The 17,926-nt window shown below is 40.6% G+C and overlaps 1 protein-coding gene across 2 annotated transcripts in view; it reads left to right on the top strand.

Annotated features, from left to right (window-relative positions):
- kcng4a (potassium voltage-gated channel, subfamily G, member 4a) overlaps window positions 1–16,057 on the top strand; it is a 42,517-nt gene extending 26,460 nt beyond the window's left edge. The window contains exon 4 of one of the 2 annotated variants that reach the window (XM_034223307.1): window positions 14,307–16,057. In XM_034223307.1, coding sequence (XP_034079198.1) covers window positions 14,307–15,200 — 894 coding nt within the window. In that variant the 3' untranslated portion in view covers window positions 15,201–16,057. The remainder of the gene's footprint in view (window positions 1–14,306) is intronic. The other variant, XM_034223306.1, reaches the window with a different exon arrangement.
- Window positions 16,058–17,926: the final 1,869 nt, after the last annotated feature.

The following is a 17,926-nucleotide window of genomic DNA, read 5'->3' as shown; positions in this document are numbered from 1 at the left end:
AAATGTTGTGTGTATTTTATATTTGGCCAACGTTAATGTAGAAGGAGTAGCCGGCGAGCGCCCGTCGACCGAAATGGTTATATTTGGGTTCAGTCTGTGGACCGTTAAGCTTGTCCGGCTACTATAGAGATGTGCTCTGAAGCGAGAAGAGGTGTTTGAATGACGCATGCGTCGTGGCGCAAGCTACTTATAGGGGGTGAATTCCCTGACGCTGACGTCAAGATCACCAGCCAATCAGGATTGGCGTAATGAGATTGATGCTTCTGTTTGCTCCGCGATGAGGCGCATCCCATAGTGAGACATCGAACGGAGTGTTATGAATGAGAACAGTGACGCTGTTCGCCCACAAAGAAAAACATTCAGTTGCATGCATTCGTCTAAATGTTGTGTGTATTTTATATTTGGCCAACGTTAATGTAGATATTGTGAATCTTAAAAGCTCAAGCATGCGGCATCCTCTTTGTTAACCTTTTATTACACCCTGGGCGTAAGTTATTCCATCAGTTAAAGTTTAGGTGCTTTCACACTGGGGTACTTTTCCCACAAAGGTTCATGTGAACTTAGTTCATGTGAACTCTTTTATCGCGTTCACACCAAAAAGAGCCGGTACTAAAATTAGTTCATGTGAACCTTTTTACCCCCTCGAAAGTCCTTGCTAGAGAGCAGGGACTTTCGAGCGGCTCTTTTGTGAGAAAAGAGCTATATTTCTGATTGGCTGGAAGGATTGCAAACCACGCCCCGCAAAACTCCCAAAAAGTTTTGTGAAGCCGCCATTTTATTATCCTCGCATTAGCATTATTATTAGCCCAGCGCAGAAACGCAGAGAGACTAACTTATGGCAACACAAAATAAAACATGGGAGCGGTGGAGATGAGGAGGTGTCGGCGTTCTGGCGATTTACTCGGAAGGCTTCAGTAGAAGCTACTGGGAGTCCCAGCAGCTTCTACTGAAGCCAGTCCCCAACTCCGGGGACTTTGGGCGGCAGTATACGCCGTGAAATGGTTTGCGGCCTGCCAGTAAACCCAAAGCAGAAGAAGAACAAGTGACGCCAGCGGCTTCATTTGCCTAATCCACCCCCAGGGACTTTTTCCAGTGTGAACGCGATCTGTACTTAGTTCATGCGAACTAAAGAGTTCACATGAACTAAGTTCACATGAACCTTTGTGGGAAAAGTACCGCAGTGTGAAAGCGCCTTTTGAAGAAATGCTGGTTAAACGAAAATGTGCATAAAGAGCTCAGAATGCCTGCGACAGAATACCTTAAATCCCTCCATGTTTTGACAGTTGGACAGCCTCGATTTTTGAGGTCTCCAAGTGTAGAGGTCTGTGATTGTTGACATTTAGCTCTCTGTGGACACTATGAGTGATTGGAAGCAGCTGTGGAGCAGTGGCGCCTCCAGAAATTGTTCATAGGGGTGGCCAAATGGGGCCACTGAAAATCTTGGGGTGGCCCACCAAAACCAAGCATTTAATTGTTGTAAAAGTATAGACTAGATGAAAACAATGGCAAAGAGAATCACCTACTGATATACTTTGGTTTCTTATTTTACATTTTCTGATACTATTCATCTGAAGTGAATATAATACGGATAGTTAACATTTTACTTCAAACAACTTTTAAAAGAACCTTGTTTTGTGTTATGTATACATGTGTTGGTGATTTTTTGTTTTGTTTTTTATATACTAGTTGTTCTTTCCTTTTAAAAAGACAAATACAGCTTAATTTAAATACGTTCCTTTATTGTAAGGCACAACATGTTCAGCATTCTCAACACATACAATACACAACAGCAACACAACATGTTCTTCAGTTATATTATGTCTCTAGGTTATAAATTGTTTTAGACTGAACAAAGCTGTTTGTGTCACACTGGGATCAAAGATGATTGACATGACTTTATTGAATCAAGTTATAAAACATGACTATTTTATTTCAACAGTACCCAAAAACACAAGGGGTATAAAATGGTAAATACATACTGTGATTGAACACAAAAACACCATCTATTATTGACGTTTATAGCTAATTCAAAACATTATAAATGATACAAAACACCACCTTTTAGTATTAGACAGAAAATAGGTGACGAGACATATTTCTATTTTTTTTAGATTAGGCCACTGTGGTGAGAGTAATACATATAGCTTGTATTCCATTTGTTTTGTATATGTATTGTTATACTTTATAAACAAACTGGTTACCCTTTTTTAAAATTAGCATACAGAACATTATGAAAACAAACTTGACTAATAGTCGGCTCATAACCTCAGAACACAGAAGAGGAAAAACTGCATAGATTCTCGTTTCATTTTGAAGGAGCTGCAGACCTAAAGTGTGTAGAAGACTTAAATGATTAAAAAGGTCACAATCACATTAATAAAACTGTATTTAGGTTTTAGTTTCACTTTTACAAAACTGAGTTCCACATGTACTTTCTAGATGTATGGCCATCTCCTCACTAGCCCTATGCTGCTGCTCCCCTGCCAGCTCTGTCTCTCCTTTACTCATCTTCTTCTTAAAATAAGAAGAGATGTCTGTTGTCTTTCTCTTCATTTTCTGCAAATTGATATTACACACAGCAGTGATTAAAAGTAGCCTACGCATTACACCAGCCCAACATACCGACATCAGCTGACGTTAGCTTAGCAAGCTAAACTAACGCTAACTAGGATAGCTGCGTGTGTTTACAGACGAATTATACCTGAAGTCAAGCCAGCCTTTACTGAGCCCCGAGCCTGTTTTCCAGGTCTTCCAGCGTTTTTCTCGTTTTAATGCCATTGAACACACATTTTGATCAGAATAACAGCTAAAGGTAAGCATATCTCCGTTTTTTGCTACCTAAAGCTAACACACTAAAGCCTAAAGTGTTGTGGGGCTTAACAGGCAACGAACGTATACGACTTACCTTACGGCCCGTCCACACTACAGCGTCTGCAGCGTCGACAGCTTCAATCTGCCCATTCACTTTGAATGGGGTGACGTCACGTTGCCGCTTTTTTTTTCGCCGAACTGAATTGTGGGTAGCAAAGCGGTCCGTCTCCGGCGTCTCCGGCGTCAGAAGTTGAACATTGTTCAACTTCTGACGCGAGACAACGGAGACGGACCGGGTAGCCAGCGCCAGCCAATCAAATCCCGTTTCGGAAAATCTGACAGATCAAGCCGTAGCCAATCAAACCGCGTCTAAGCTGGGAGAGATATCCCGCCGTTCATTTCTATATTTCAAAAAAAGATGGAGGAGAAACTAATTATCGCCGTAGCAAATCACCCGGTTTTGTATGACCAGACCCTCTTCACCTACCGGGATACAAACCGGAGGAACCAGGCATGGAGGGAGGTGGCAGAGACAGTGGGTGAAACTGGTAGGTTTTCGCCTGTTTGGGGAGTTTATATATATATTGCTCCCATAAAATCCCCGGGGGTTTTTGCTTTCTATGTCGGGGGCGGGAGATACATGTGATTGGTTGTTGGTCGCGATGCTTGAATACAATCCCCAAGCTTCAGACACGCCCAGCTCCAAGCTTTTTTTGAAGCTGTAGTGTGGACGCTCCGTTACAAATCTCAGAGTGGTGCGCGCAAGTATCAGTAGTAGGGAGAGGGAGGGGCTGCAGTATGAGCGTTGGAAGCTCGAATCAAGCGACTCGCTGGCTGTGTATTTGTTGTTAAATATCAGAAACTACTACGCATACGTGACTGGCGAGGCGGTGTGTGTGGTGGGGGGGGCCAACACATATATCAGGGTGGCCATGGCCCCCCCTGCTGGCGCCACTGCTGTGGAGGCAGCAACAGATCAGGGCTGATTACACAGGTGTGCTGGACAGTTAGCACAGTGAGGACACCTATTGGGCAGGTGATAGGAAACTCAGCCTCATATGGAAATGAAACTCCACACTCTGCTCAGTGTACAGTGTCAGTGGAGTCATTGGACATGTCTTTAATCATGACACAGTTCATATCAAGTTATTGAATGGCTGCAACTGAGCTCTTAAATAAATACTTTAAGGAATGCACCAAAATGATCCATTGTAAATGTTATTGTTTTTACATGTGTTTTAATAGAAAATCCAAGTCTTAATTATAGAGGCTTTTGCTCAATACGTACCAAAAACAGGAATTTTACTGAAACTTGAAACACAATCTACTAACGCACCCTACTTCTCTGGTTTTAGCGAAAATGTATGTGTTTATTAAGTAGTGAACACACAACTCTATAATTGAGTATTTGATGATACTGCACGTTGTGTGAGAGTTTCATGTTTTGATATAGTTTTGCTGTTGTTTTTCACGATAGCGAATGGAAACCACTATGAATTCTGGGTCGCCGCGGCCATCTTTGGAGGATAGCGTCTATAGGCATCAGCCTTCAATATCTATCAGTTTTCCCTGGTCATCTGTCAGCTGTTTTGAAAGTACGTGCAACATATAAATTCCCTTACCAAGAGAAGCTCCGGGCAGAAACACAGGAGCATTATTTAAAAAATAAATAAAGTTATTAATGACATCTGTACTTATGAATTAAGAGAACAATGTAAAGTACTGTTATTGATGTCGTCGCCTTTCTTGTGTCTACACCTGACAGCAATTTCAAATTGCCCATGTCAAGTTAACAAATGGTTTGATACAGGACCTTCAAATCTAAAGGTTTATAATTGTATAGTATATGATAATATTTAGAGTCATCCAGACAGAGGTAACATGGCTAACTGAACTGAATGCTGACAAAAGGTCAGCCTATCATTGATAATAAGTCTACCACTATATTCATATAAACTACAATATTTAATGCTTTAAATCCTTTCACTACCGTGGTTTGTGTAAATGTAAATAAGCAAATCTCTGCACCTGCAGTAAACAGTCAGCAGATGTTTGCCATTCAACACATTCAGCATCTATTGCTGATGTTTGCTACGTCTACCTCGTTTCCATGTTAGCATAAAATAATTAAATGTAATCCCATGGTCCTTTATTTGTTTTCCTCGTTGTTTATAGGAGTGGCTGTAAAAGCCAGCGACATGACAGTGCCTACCGACAATGTTTAAAAAGTTTAAAGTGGAAAAGTTTGTCGCTAGTCGAACAGGTAATTGTTTGCGGTCGCTGGTATCCTCCAATGATGGTCAACTTGCTGTTCATGATGTCTTACATAATTCCCATTCCCTATTCTCATTTACTTAAATTCATCAAGATTTGTTTTGTGTTTTGGCATTGTTCGGAGTGTGGAGGCATACAAGACAAACATAATTTTCTTCCCAAATTCAGGATAACATATAGTGAGTAATTGATACAAATGGTCATATTGTGACTGAAGTATGTACTTTTTCAACATGCACTGAGCAATCGTTCATACATGCATCCATCAGGTTACAGGAGACTGTCTTAATGATAGATGGAAGTGTGAAATGATACGACCCCTTTAATAATCCATGACTAGTGAACACACTGCTGGATGTACAGTATTTCAGCGAAGGCCAGGTGGCGTTCATCCACACCCCCTGAGTCTTTCTCCGGGTTCCTTTGTCTCTGTCACTGCCAGCCGCCCCTTCACTCCTCCCTCTCCTCTTTTTCCTAGAAGCTTAAAAGTGAGTGCAAGGTCAGTGCAGCAGCATTGAGAATCAGACATTAGTTGTGGAAAGTATGTTGAAGGTCTACTGCAAGGTAAAGCTTATTGATGGGCTGAATCTTTTGTTCCCTTTTCTACCCAAACCCTCTCATGCGGTAGGATCATCATGGGGGGCTTTTTTTTTACCTGATTGGGAGAGAAACTAGAGACAGCTGTTGAGTTAGAAACATGCTGAGACGGAGCGAGGGACTGAAATAAAAAGTTAGAACGAAACCCCAGGGAGCATTTTTCTAAAGTACGATAACAACATTTTGCATATACTGGGGGTCATGTAGGGGTTAGAAAAGCACACATCCACATAGCTGCATATACTGAGAGTCGTCCTAATTACCAGACAGTGAGAAGAAGAGCTTTATCTGATCCAGAAGTAGAAAAAAAACACATTCATAATTCAAAGTTTTAGAAGCCTTATCTTGTCTAACAATAAAGCGACACATTTACACTTCAAACCCCTGGAACACAGTGACCCTGCTGTGGAAGCATCAAGCAGCTGTTAGTAATGGGTCACTCTCACAGGGCAGATGGGAGGCTGTCAACAACAATGATAAACTCAATTAGTTCTGGCAAAAACGCAAGATGCAAGTATGCTCGGATAATAATAATTTTAAAGACACCGAAAAAAGCTGTGCATTTATTTCTTTGTCAGCACTGAATTATGAACTGCTACATCAGTAAAGTCATGTTTTTGTTTATGTTTCAATAGATGTTATTGTAATCCAATTTTATAGAAGTCTATGGGGAAATGACCCTAACGGCCCGTCTACACTACAGGCGTCGAAAAAGCTTGAAGCTGGGCGTGTCTGAGGCTTGGCGATTTTTTGCGAGCAACGCGACCAACAACCAATCACATGAATCTCCCGCCCCCGACATACAAAGCAATAGCAATGTTAAAACGAAGTAAACTGGATATAAAATCCCCAAACAGGCGAAAACCTACCAGTTTCATCCACTGTCTCTGCCTCCTCCCTCCATGCCTCGCTCCTCCGGTTTGTATCCCGGTAGATGAACAGAGACTGATCATACAGCACCGGGTGATTCACTACCGCTATAATGAATTTTCCCTCCATTTTTTTGAATATGAGGAAATGACCTGCGTAGTCTCTCCCAGCATACACGCGGTTTGATTGGCTAGCGCTTGTGAGCAAGCATCGACCCTCAAAAGTTGAACATTGTTCAACTTTTGACGCCGATTGACGCTCGCGATGCTTGCAACGCCTTGCCATGCTACCCACAATGCAGTTCGGCGAAGTTTGAAAATATCCTACGTCACCCCATTCAAATGAATGGGCGAAGCGTTGAAAGCATTTTGTGACGCCTGTAGTGTAGACGGGCCGTTAGTCACACTTGATTCATTACCTCAGCAAATATTTTCCGAATGAGTTTGGTTTCTCCATCACTATTTTTAAGTCTTTTTCAATAAAGCTATATTCACATTTTGTAAATAATGGTCCCCTTTAGAGTAAAATAGTCAATTAATATTAAGGAAGTGGTTACCTTTTCTTTGAAAATGGACATTTACAATGTAGTCTAGTCTTTGTGTTGTCAGTATTTTTGCCTGCGTTTCATCCTCTCCTGTGACTTCTAGTTTCAGAAAAACAAGATGGCGGGTTTTGTGTCAGTTTGTGTGTGTTTGTATGTGAAAGACAAGTATACTTTGAGGCACTAATTTCATCGCTCTGACCATCTGCCCAGCCATTAACGCAAACATCAATGTAACACCCTGAAAAGGATCCTAATCATGCAAATAATGCCAGATGGTTAATCAGGGTGGTGACTGCAAAAAAACATCCAATTACACTGCAGAGTTAGAGCCAACATTAGCTTGTCAATATGGGGATTATTCAGTGTCTGCTGCAATACTGTAAACTGCAAACTGGAGGTATATACATCTTTCTGTGTGTGTGTGTATCAGTTGTCCTTTATGGTCTTGCTTGGTCTCATTTTTTAAATAGTTTGTCAGCCTGTTTAATTATTCTGGCTTGAGGTTTCGTTAATTTACAGGCAGGTTAATGGTAGATTGACCACCTCCCTTTTTGTGGGATTCTGCAGTAGTCGTTTTTTGGCATGGGTCACTTCATATGTTCCTAGAAAGCTCTGTACGCTCCTTGTCTTTTGTCCTAATTTGACATTGAGAGGTTTTAATGCACGGCCGGTAATATGAAACACCATGTGAGACAGCTGCTTGGGTGAACAGTTTAAATGAGCTTCGCTGACTTCGGTTCCAGAGGGAGTCGTACAGAGGAGATAAGGTCATGGAGATGGTGGGTATTATTGGAAGTGTTGTGTGAGTCTGTGTGTGTCTGAAAGAGTGAGAGACAGAAGTCGAAATCTAAAAGAAATGGCCTATCAAGCAGAGGGGAAGGATGGTGTCGCAATGCCCTGATGGGGCTAATGTCAGAGAAAGAGCAGGAGGAAGGTCATAAATGAGATAGCGCACTTGAGAGACAGAACATGTGAGCTATGGGGAGGAACTGTCTGAAAGATTGATACAGGATAAACTAGAATACTCAGCAGGACTGGACATCAGAGAAAAAAGGAAAGATTACGGCGTGATAGCAGTGTAAAGGGTCATTTTGAGTCACAGATGTATTTTAGTGGTAATTCTAAGGGAGAGATCCTCTAACTATTGCTTTGTCCTTTTGTAAATATCATCTGCTTGAGGAACAAATTCCCCAGTCTCTATTTCAGGTTATTTGGAGAACATGTGGATCCCAGGTTTTACTTTGTGGGCTGCTTCACTGCTGTCCTGGAGCCAAATTCAATGATTTAAGTTTAATACGCATTACAAACCAACTGTGAGTGATGAATTCATAACATTGATATTTCCTCTTTCATTATCATGTCAAACTGAATGTGGAATCTTTAGAATTTGATTTGTCTTTAGTGTGTTTGTTTTAAAGCTGTACTAACCAATATTTGTTGTATATAATATACTGTATAAATCCCTATTTTTCATTTGCCATGTCCCTTGAGAGAATTATCTTTTGACTCTGCCATTAGCCTACAATTTATTTATAGCCATTTATAGTTTATGCTCGGCTGTTTTAAACCCTGTTTTCAGGTGCTGCCAGACGCTGTTATTAGTTAAAAAAGCTGATAAAATCACTGTTTGTAACCTTCACTGCATCAAGTGGTAGAGGGTGGAAATAGTGGAGCACTTAGCAGACAAACAGCCTGTTATTTCCCTCAGGAGTCAGTGGATGGGAGGATTAAAAGAGTTTAAGAACCTGAACGTGAGTGGATTTACCTTCATATGTCAGGTGGTCAGAAGCATGACTCCAAAGGAATGCTAATGTTGCTTCAAGACTGCCGAATCTTAACAACTTCAATACTGTATAATGTCAGATGTGCAAGAGTGAGACTAGTTTGTAGTATTCCTTGCCTGTATGGCAAGGAATTACACAATAAATATATTTTTCAAATATAGTTCTTTATCATTAACTTTTAGAATGTTAGCCATTTACAAGTGTTCATTTACAAGAGTTTGTTGTAATGATGGATTAGAAACTGAGGTGGTGCTGATTCATGAAACCCTAGCAGCACAAACCACACCTTATTATTTTAATTGACCTTTCTCTTACCCTAACCCAATTAGAAGGATGAAAAAAATGTAATGAAGCACTGAGAAATATCTGCTTTGTTTGCTTGTGTTCAACATTTAGCTCACACCGCATACTTCAGGGGCAAACACAAGTGCACTTTAATTGACCTTTTAATATTACCAGAAGGCTTTTTTGTTTGGTCATAAAAAGCCACTTGGAATATTATTATGCAAAATGGTAGCCACATTTGAGACATGTACATTAGCTTTTATGTTGTGTTCCAGTCAATACAAAGACTTGCTGTTTAGCAGAGTATATTCCAAATTGAAATACTAATGAAGATCCAAAGTGTTGCATATGCAAGGCAGACTAATTAGAAAATGTGAAAAAAATGATGCACATAACTAAATATTTTCGGGAGATGGATTGTATAGATATAGAACCAGGGGCCTTGGGTTTGAATATTTAACTAAAAATCATATAAATCTTCATGCTTTCATAAAAACTGTTTCAAGATGGAGAAGGTTCAGGTTCAGGTTCAGGTTCAGGTTATTTATTTGTACCCGTAGGTAGATTCTGTTTGCAGAGAAAAAGACAAGGGTTCCATCCTGACACTAAAAACAAACACAAACCACAGACACATAAGACTATAAAAGTACAAGTATACCCTGCTCAACCAAATCTCAAAATATTTTAAAAAACATTTTAAGAAGGAAAACACTAGTACAAACATGGACATTAAAAATTCACAATTAAATAAATAAATAAAAATAGGCATCTGTGTGACGCTCCTATGATGTGTTAATTTGTGCAATAGCTCCTTGGGACAAGTAACCTCCGGCCCGAAGGAAGAAGCTTGAATTCTGAGTGCAGAGGGTGGGAGTCATCGTCTAATATGGAGCTGGATAACCGCTGTAACTGCCTGAGGTACAGGGTCTCCAGGTTTAGCTGTGGCTCACCAATCAGTCTGCTGGACCACTTTATGATCTGACTCAGAGAGTGTCTGCTCTTTAAAGTCAGGTTCCCAAACCATGACATTAGTGAAAAAGACAGAATTGACTCGATAAAAGCACGATAAAACATAATCATCATGGTTTTGTCAATGTTAAAATAGGACAATTTCCTAAGACAGTACAAACGCTGGTGCCCCCTTTTGCACACAGCTTCACAGTTTTGATCAGAGCTCAATTTTGAGTCAATAATTGTCCCGAGATATTTGTATGATTGCACAAATTCTACTTTCTGATTCTGGATTGTTAAGACTTCATGTATGTGGGGATGTATTCTAAAATCAATGATCATGTCCTTGGTTTTGCTTATGTTCAGTTGTAAATAGGACTCCTCACATCTCCTGACAAAGTTGTCAATGACAGGGCCGTGGCTGATGCATTGTCCTGGAGCCTACTAACAATTACAGAGTCATCTGCATACTTTAAAATAGTCCTATTTTCCCACCTACTTTGACACATATTAGTGTAAAGTATAAATAATAGTGGTGAAAGGACACATCCTTGTGGGGAGCCAGTGGAGGAACTGACTTGATCAGATAAGGTCCCATTCACCCTCACTCTTTGTGTCCTATTGGTTAAAAAATCAAGAATCCAGCCCATAAGATTATTGCTTATTTAAAATTGTTCTAAAAGTCTGCCAATTAGAATATGAGGTTGAATTGTGTTAAAAGCAGAGGAAAAATCAACAAATAAAAGTCTAGCATGAGATCCAATTCCCTCCAAGTGTTTAAAAAGTAAGTCAGATAAGGTGACCGTGGCATCCTCCACTCCTCTGTGTGGCCTGTAAGATTTCTGCTCTGACTAGTTTTTCCAATGTCTTCATTAGAATTGATGTAAGTGCAACTGGTCTAAAATCGTTAAGAGTTTTGGGGCCTCTGGATTTGGGAACAGGGACTACCAAAAAAAGTGATTTAGGGCATTTGCAAACTCAACATCTGAATTAAAGCCATCCAGAGTCACATGGCAGCTATTATTTGTTTCCCGGAGGCCTGTTATGGTTTTCATGCTACTCCAGACTGAGCCAAGGTTGTTTGCAGCCATTTTGTTTTGTAGTTCAGATTTAAAATTCTGTTTAGCTTTCAGAATTTCTATTTTAAGTTCCCTATTAGCATCAAGATCAGAGGCACTTCCCTGTTTAAAAGCTTGTTTCTTTTTCTGAATGCTGGACTTAACCGCCTTGGTCACCCATGGTTTGTTATTAGGGTATATTATTTTGATATATATATAAAGGTCAATGTTTTGTAGCACAAAAGTTCTGAAAAAACCTCTAAACCCTCAGAACCGGCAATCTTACAAAGTTAATAACCCACTGTTGACTGAGTGGAGCTTTCAGCATCTTTAGAGCGAGATAGTTTCTTCAAGAGTTGGTGGATTGCAAAACAGAATTAACGGTGCTTTTTACCCTGACCTGTTCGCCTCACTTAAAAAAAAACTCTGTTGCGGACCACACAAAAGAAACGAGGGTGCCCCAAAAGGTCGGTTTTGCTTTCAAGCGGACTCTGTTTGGGTTTGTTTGTGGTGTGAAAGTAAACAAACCAACCAGGCTTCTTTAATAGCAGTAATGATTTTGGCAGAGTCTATAATGGGCTATAAAAGATGCTGCCATGACCAGTGCAGTTTTAATACTGTAAATATGGATGCAGAGTATAGACAGCCCAGTACTTCTGCTATTATCACTACTACCGGCATCACCTTAAACTCGCAAACAGTGGAAAAAAGCAATTTATTTAAAAAAGAAAATGTTCTTAATCTTCTAAAGTCTACAGTAAATGTCAAATCTAACTTAATAAAAGGAGAGCATATACTCTGCAACCCTATAAATAACGCAGATACACATCAATCCGTAGGAATGAAGTGAAGGCTAAGAGTCACACTGGGAGGAGAGTCAGTGAGGAAGTCAGAGAGGACACGGGTGATAAATGAGAGCGTGAGGAATAGGACACGTGTGTGAAGGATGCATCATGCATAGAGGGACAATGGAGGGGGATGTGTTTCACTTAGAGGAACGCTGGCTGAATGAAGGAATTCAAGTAGAAAGAGAGCAGGGTGGGGGCCAAGTAGAAAATGAAGGATGAGAGGGAAGGAGTTCAGGGAGGGTGATGAAGGAGGAAACAGAATGAGTGATGAGAAGGTGGAGACAGAGGCAGGAAGTGGAAAAGAAGGGTTGGAGGAGAGAGAATAGATAAGAATGGAAAATAGATGAGTGGCAGTGTCTTAGAGATAAAGGAAGAGTGAACGATGAGGAAATGGGGAGAAGCTAGATAATGAAAGAAGAAGCCCTAAATCAAACTTGAATAATGTTCATCTTAATGATACATCAAGGCATCTGGTCTCATATTCATTTTTAGAGGAATAATATGTAAAAACATTCTTGATACGACTGAGAGAAATGCATGCACATGTACTGGGTGTTGACTGAAATGAGGTTCTAACCAAGAAAAATTACAGCATCAGTTCTTTAAGCAATAATGAAATACCTCTAAGTCAGGGGTGTCAAACTCAAACTCAAAACCGGCCCGCGAGAGCTTGCAAAGAATATAATACGTTTATTATACGGTTACATGCCGCTTTACAGAAGCACGTTGTCCATAAACTACATGTCCCACAATGCATCTCATTTGCAATTATTTTCCCTAGACTTCTGCTTTCAGACGTAGTTAATTATTAAGTTATTACCTTATCCGATAATAATCCAATGCAGAGGCAATCATGTATAATACATTATTTTATATATATAATATATTTATATATGTATATTTATATAATCTTAAAGTCACAACCTGCCCTTTGAGTGCAACCATAATGCTGATGTGGCCCGCGATGAAATTGAGTTTGACACCCCTGCTCTGAGTGATAAAGACCCCCAGCAGATCTGACAATTATGACCCCTCTATATCAGAATCAAAAGAGGGGAAGATGAAAGTGGACGGGGCCGACCTGACACTAGTATCTGGACACAACTGATCTTAGTTTTTGCACTGAACTTCTATTAATCGTCAGTCAGTGCTGGGTTCTGTTAACCATGTCCGCAACTAGTCATCAGCCTTAGCCAAGTAATTATCATTTTTAACACAACAAGAAAATTCATTTTTTACCAAACCACAATGTTACCCTACAACCCCAACGATTTAAATGATTTGTCCTTAGTGCACTCTCATGTCGCGGCATCATATTATAAAAGCTTATATGTGTTATTCTGGAGACAAGTGGGAATAAAATGTTGTTACATTTGGAGGAAACTGAACCTCAGACCTCCTTCTCTATGATAAAAGTTTTAGACCATCGTTTCCATATTGCTTTTTGAAACAGCTATAAGCTATTTGAGTTGTGTGGCAAACTAGTTTATTTCAAGCACAACCAGGCCTTAAGAGATTAAGTTAAATTCTGTAAACATTTTGTCAAGTCCTTTCTAAGCCTGAGTGTTCCTTTAATGGCAACCCAATTAAATATTGACAACAATACACAAAAGAAGAATTATATTATACAACAAGTTTTGGAATACATTTTGTTTTCTGAAGGATTTTTCCCCACTGAGTTTTCTTGGGTGTAATTATTTGTGAAAATGTCTATTAAAGCACTTTGTATTTGCTTCAGTGCTAGTCTCCAGTAATAGTTACTGCTTTATAGAAATTCAATCTTTTTTCTTAAGTATGAAAAAGACTCAATAATACATTCGGTGATTGCAGCAAGATTTGAAATGTGAGGTGGAATAAAGGCCTAATTTGTCAAAAAAATAATTATGTTTACAGCAAACTTTTCAGCTCCTAAATCTCTTTTGTATATTGACACAAATGTTGCGTTGCTTTTCCTTGATATTGTAGTTAGAGGGCATGCAAACCTGATTGCTTTCTGTCACGGTTCCCACAAAGTGTCACATTAGTCTTTGAAACCTGCCCTAATGAAATAATTGATTTATAGTGTCAGTGCATTATCTGTCTGTGCTGCTGCAGTAGCTTCATCCAACTGAGTGTCTGTAACTCATGATTTATGAATGATTACAAAGGGTGATTATCTGACCTCAGGATTTTTGTCTTCTCTCCATCTCACCCGATCTGTCTTGCCCCCTGTCAAACTCCATCTCTCATCCTCAATCTCTCTGTCTCTCGCTTTCCCTCTTTCTCCTCACTCTCTCTACCTCAGGGTGAGTGTTCGTCTAAGTGCTACAACATGTTCATCATAGAGACGGTGTGTGTGGCCTGGTTCTCCCTGGAATTCTGCCTGCGCTTCATCCAGGCCCCCAGCAAGCTGGACTTCCTCCGCGGGCCGCTCAACATCATCGACGCCATGGCCATCCTTCCCTACTACGTCTCCCTGGTGGTGACGGAGGAGGACCCCAACCTGGACCACGAGAGGCCTGGAGGAGGTAAGGGTTACTTGGACAAGCTGGGCCTTGTGTTGAGAATCCTGCGGGCGCTGAGGATTCTCTACGTAATGCGGCTGGCTCGTCACTCCCTCGGCCTGCAGACGCTGGGGCTGACGGTCAGGCGCAGCACCCGTGAGTTTGGCCTCCTCTTGCTTTTTCTCTGCGTGGGCGTCACCCTCTTCTCCCCGCTGGTCCACTTTGCTGAGAGCGAACTCACAGGCACCCATGACTTCAGCAGCATCCCTGCCTCCTACTGGTGGGCCATCATCTCTATGACGACAGTGGGCTACGGCGACATGGTCCCCAGGTCTATTCCAGGACAGGTTGTAGCGCTGAGCAGCATCCTCAGTGGCATCCTCATTATGGCCTTTCCTGCTACCTCCATCTTCCACATGTTCTCCCGCTCCTACCAAGAGCTGAAAATGGAGCACGACCGGTTGTTCAAAGAGGAGTGCGCGGCCGCTGCGGCTGCTGCGGCTGCTGCTGCTGCTGCCTCAGGGGAACAGCAGGAGGCAGGAGGGGGTGAATGGAAGGAGAACCCTACTCCACCTGGGCTGGGGTTACATCCAGACAAGGAGAGTGTGCACTCACTGGAGCCCCTCACTCTGTTAGGGAAAGGTGGTGACGCTGCAGGAAATAACAACCACAGCCTGCCAGCAGCAGCTTTCTGAACAGAACTCACACTAACTGACTCAATCCTAAACTTCCAAGAAGATACCAGCCCACTAATCTCTGTGTTGCACACAAAAAGAACTGCAAATGACTTTTGCTCCAAAGGATAGATAAGAAGATATACATTGTATTGGTTAAGGGAGATTAAACAGACAGCCTTTCTTTTGCTCTTTGGTCTGCTGGTAAGGAGCTCAAATGTGCACATTGTAGACTGCACGGAAACTGATAGACTTAAAACCCTTTAACTTGGACGGTCCAGTTTGTTTGACCGGAAAGCCTCTGCAGCAATATTAGTAACCCGCTGCCTCCATGAACATGCAATATTCAATCCAAAGTTGCTTTTCCTTCCACTGTGAAAATACTTAGAAACCCAACTGCAACTCCTTAGTTTCATTCTCATTCAATTATTTAAAATAAGTTGCCTACAGTATGCCCTGGAAAAGTATCTCATACTGAACACTCTACTTTACTGTCATGAATTCAAAGAAGTACTCCTCCTAAGTTTATTTTTTAATAAGCTTAAAATTCATGTTCTGAGAAGAAATATAAGCAAACATATAGTTTGGCCCATATATATGATATATGATATCCATCACTATCTTTCTTAAGTACTGTATGTTTGGATGCTTGGACTCAGAGATGACGGTTTCTCCCTACTCTTCTTTGACTTCCAGGATAACTGTGTGCAAATATTATAGAAGTATGATCCAACTTGTTTGTTTTTTTAATCAGATGAGGAAGTGAAAGCATGAAGAGAAAGAAAAGTGTTTGTGGTGGGGAGAAAGAGTATGAGTGAGAGAGAGAATGAGCGCTAACTACCATGACTTGTACTTTGCATCGCTCCAAATAAAAGCTCTCCTAGTAATCCATTTTCTGGGCTGCAGTTTTTTGGTTGGTTCTGAGTATGAAAGTATAATCTCCTTGGCTAGTTCGGGATGCTCAGTCAGAGTCCTGTCGCTGAATCTTTCTGAGAGAAGAAGAGAGAGAAACAGCTGTGCCAGCCAAACCGACAGATAAATACTCTGTGAACAAACGTTCTCTGACAATCCGCTTCTTACATCACTTCCTTGTCACACCACCCTGGCAAGGAGCCTGGCTACAAATCTTAGTTATGGAATCCTGGGATAAACAGGTCGTCTCATCCTCTCAATTTCCTTCCCAAGTGGTCGGATCATTCTCCCTTTTCTGAGAAAAGTGGTCACTGCTTGGGGTCCAACAATGATGTGGAAGCATGCAGGGACATGCCAGATGTGGATGTAATCTAGATTAAAGTTAGGATTAAAAAAACCCAGCGGCCACTACACTTCATCCAGTTGTTTAGGATTTGATTTTGGCGTATTGTGGCATCTCACTCCCATATGGCATCCCACCGGCTGTAGGTCTAGTAAGATTTATGGTAATAGGAATTTGTAATTGGAGCTGCCGTGAAAATATATGGCATACCAACCCAGTCGCATACAGCACTACCAATCTGCCTGGGGCTATACAACTTTGTATGACGAGATGTGATGGATTACACAGTCTAATCTGTATATCAAATAGTTTAAGAGACATCAATATCATGAGCAACAGCAAATGCATGATATTTCACAGTACTGATCATAACTCACATGGATCATAACTCTAAAATCGGTTATAGGGATAATGCATCCTCACATAAACAATAACAATGCACATCAGGTAGTAAATGTGTTTTTAGTGTTAAGATGGTAGAATTGCCTCAGTGGGTTTATTGATGAAAATCCACAGGAATAAAAAAAAGTCTGTCACAAGTCATTTCAATGCTGATGTAAAAGGAAGTGAACAAAGCACCCCTTTATTGTCATTCTCGGAAATAGCACAAAGAATATCATTATATATTATTTTGCTGTGGCAAAATGTAGGACCCAACTAGCTTGGCTTAGTAAGACTGAAAGCAGTGGGACTCAGCTTGCCTGTCTGTTAAACGTTAAAAAGTACTTTTAAAGCTCAGAAAGGATCCAATATGATTGTATTTTTTTAGTTGTACACAAAGAGAAATGTATAAACAACGAGTTGTGCTTTTACCAGTATCAGGTCAGGGTCAGACTTTTTGACCAAAAGAGTGAGGCCATAACTTAGAGGCAAAATCAGTAAGATGAGAAAATCGGACTACCTGAATCACAATGCCATTTAAGTCATAACCCTTTTTTCTCAATGTAACCCTTTAACACTGTGATAAAATACTCATCATGAATATAAATCAAAGGGTGGATAACACCTCTTTCATTTTTTTAAGCGTTTCCCCACAAACCTCTTATTATAGGCTGGATAAATGACTCACATTAATTGTGTTAATTGACTATTCTCGAACTGCAGCTCCTGGAAATAAATTGAGTTTTTAAGGCACTTATTCAGTCCATTGTTGCTCTTTCGAAACTAATAAAGTGATATCAGTGACGAGACCATTAAACAAAACCACTGGATGTAATTAGCTAAAATGTTGGGATTGTTTCCCAAATTACCAAAACAGCCAAAGACCAGAAAAGCCGGAACATTTACATGCACTTTTAAATGATACTAGGATAATTTCCTATTGTTTAAGTAAAGATTTACGAGCTTATAGTAAATTGAGCTTTCCCAAACATATACATTATTTTACTTCGCACTGACTTTCAGCATCTTGCAGGCAGGTAAAGCAGAGGTTGTTTCTCAGGATCTCATTTGGATGGATCTCCTGTCTGGTCCCTCTTTCACTCCTCTCTTT

This window comes from Gymnodraco acuticeps, unplaced genomic scaffold (assembly GCF_902827175.1).
Source record: "Gymnodraco acuticeps unplaced genomic scaffold, fGymAcu1.1, whole genome shotgun sequence".
NCBI classification, from domain to species: Eukaryota; Metazoa; Chordata; class Actinopteri; order Perciformes; family Bathydraconidae; genus Gymnodraco; species Gymnodraco acuticeps.
The sequence above is the reverse complement of the archived record's forward strand: the minus strand, read 5'-3'. Positions and strand labels throughout refer to the sequence as shown.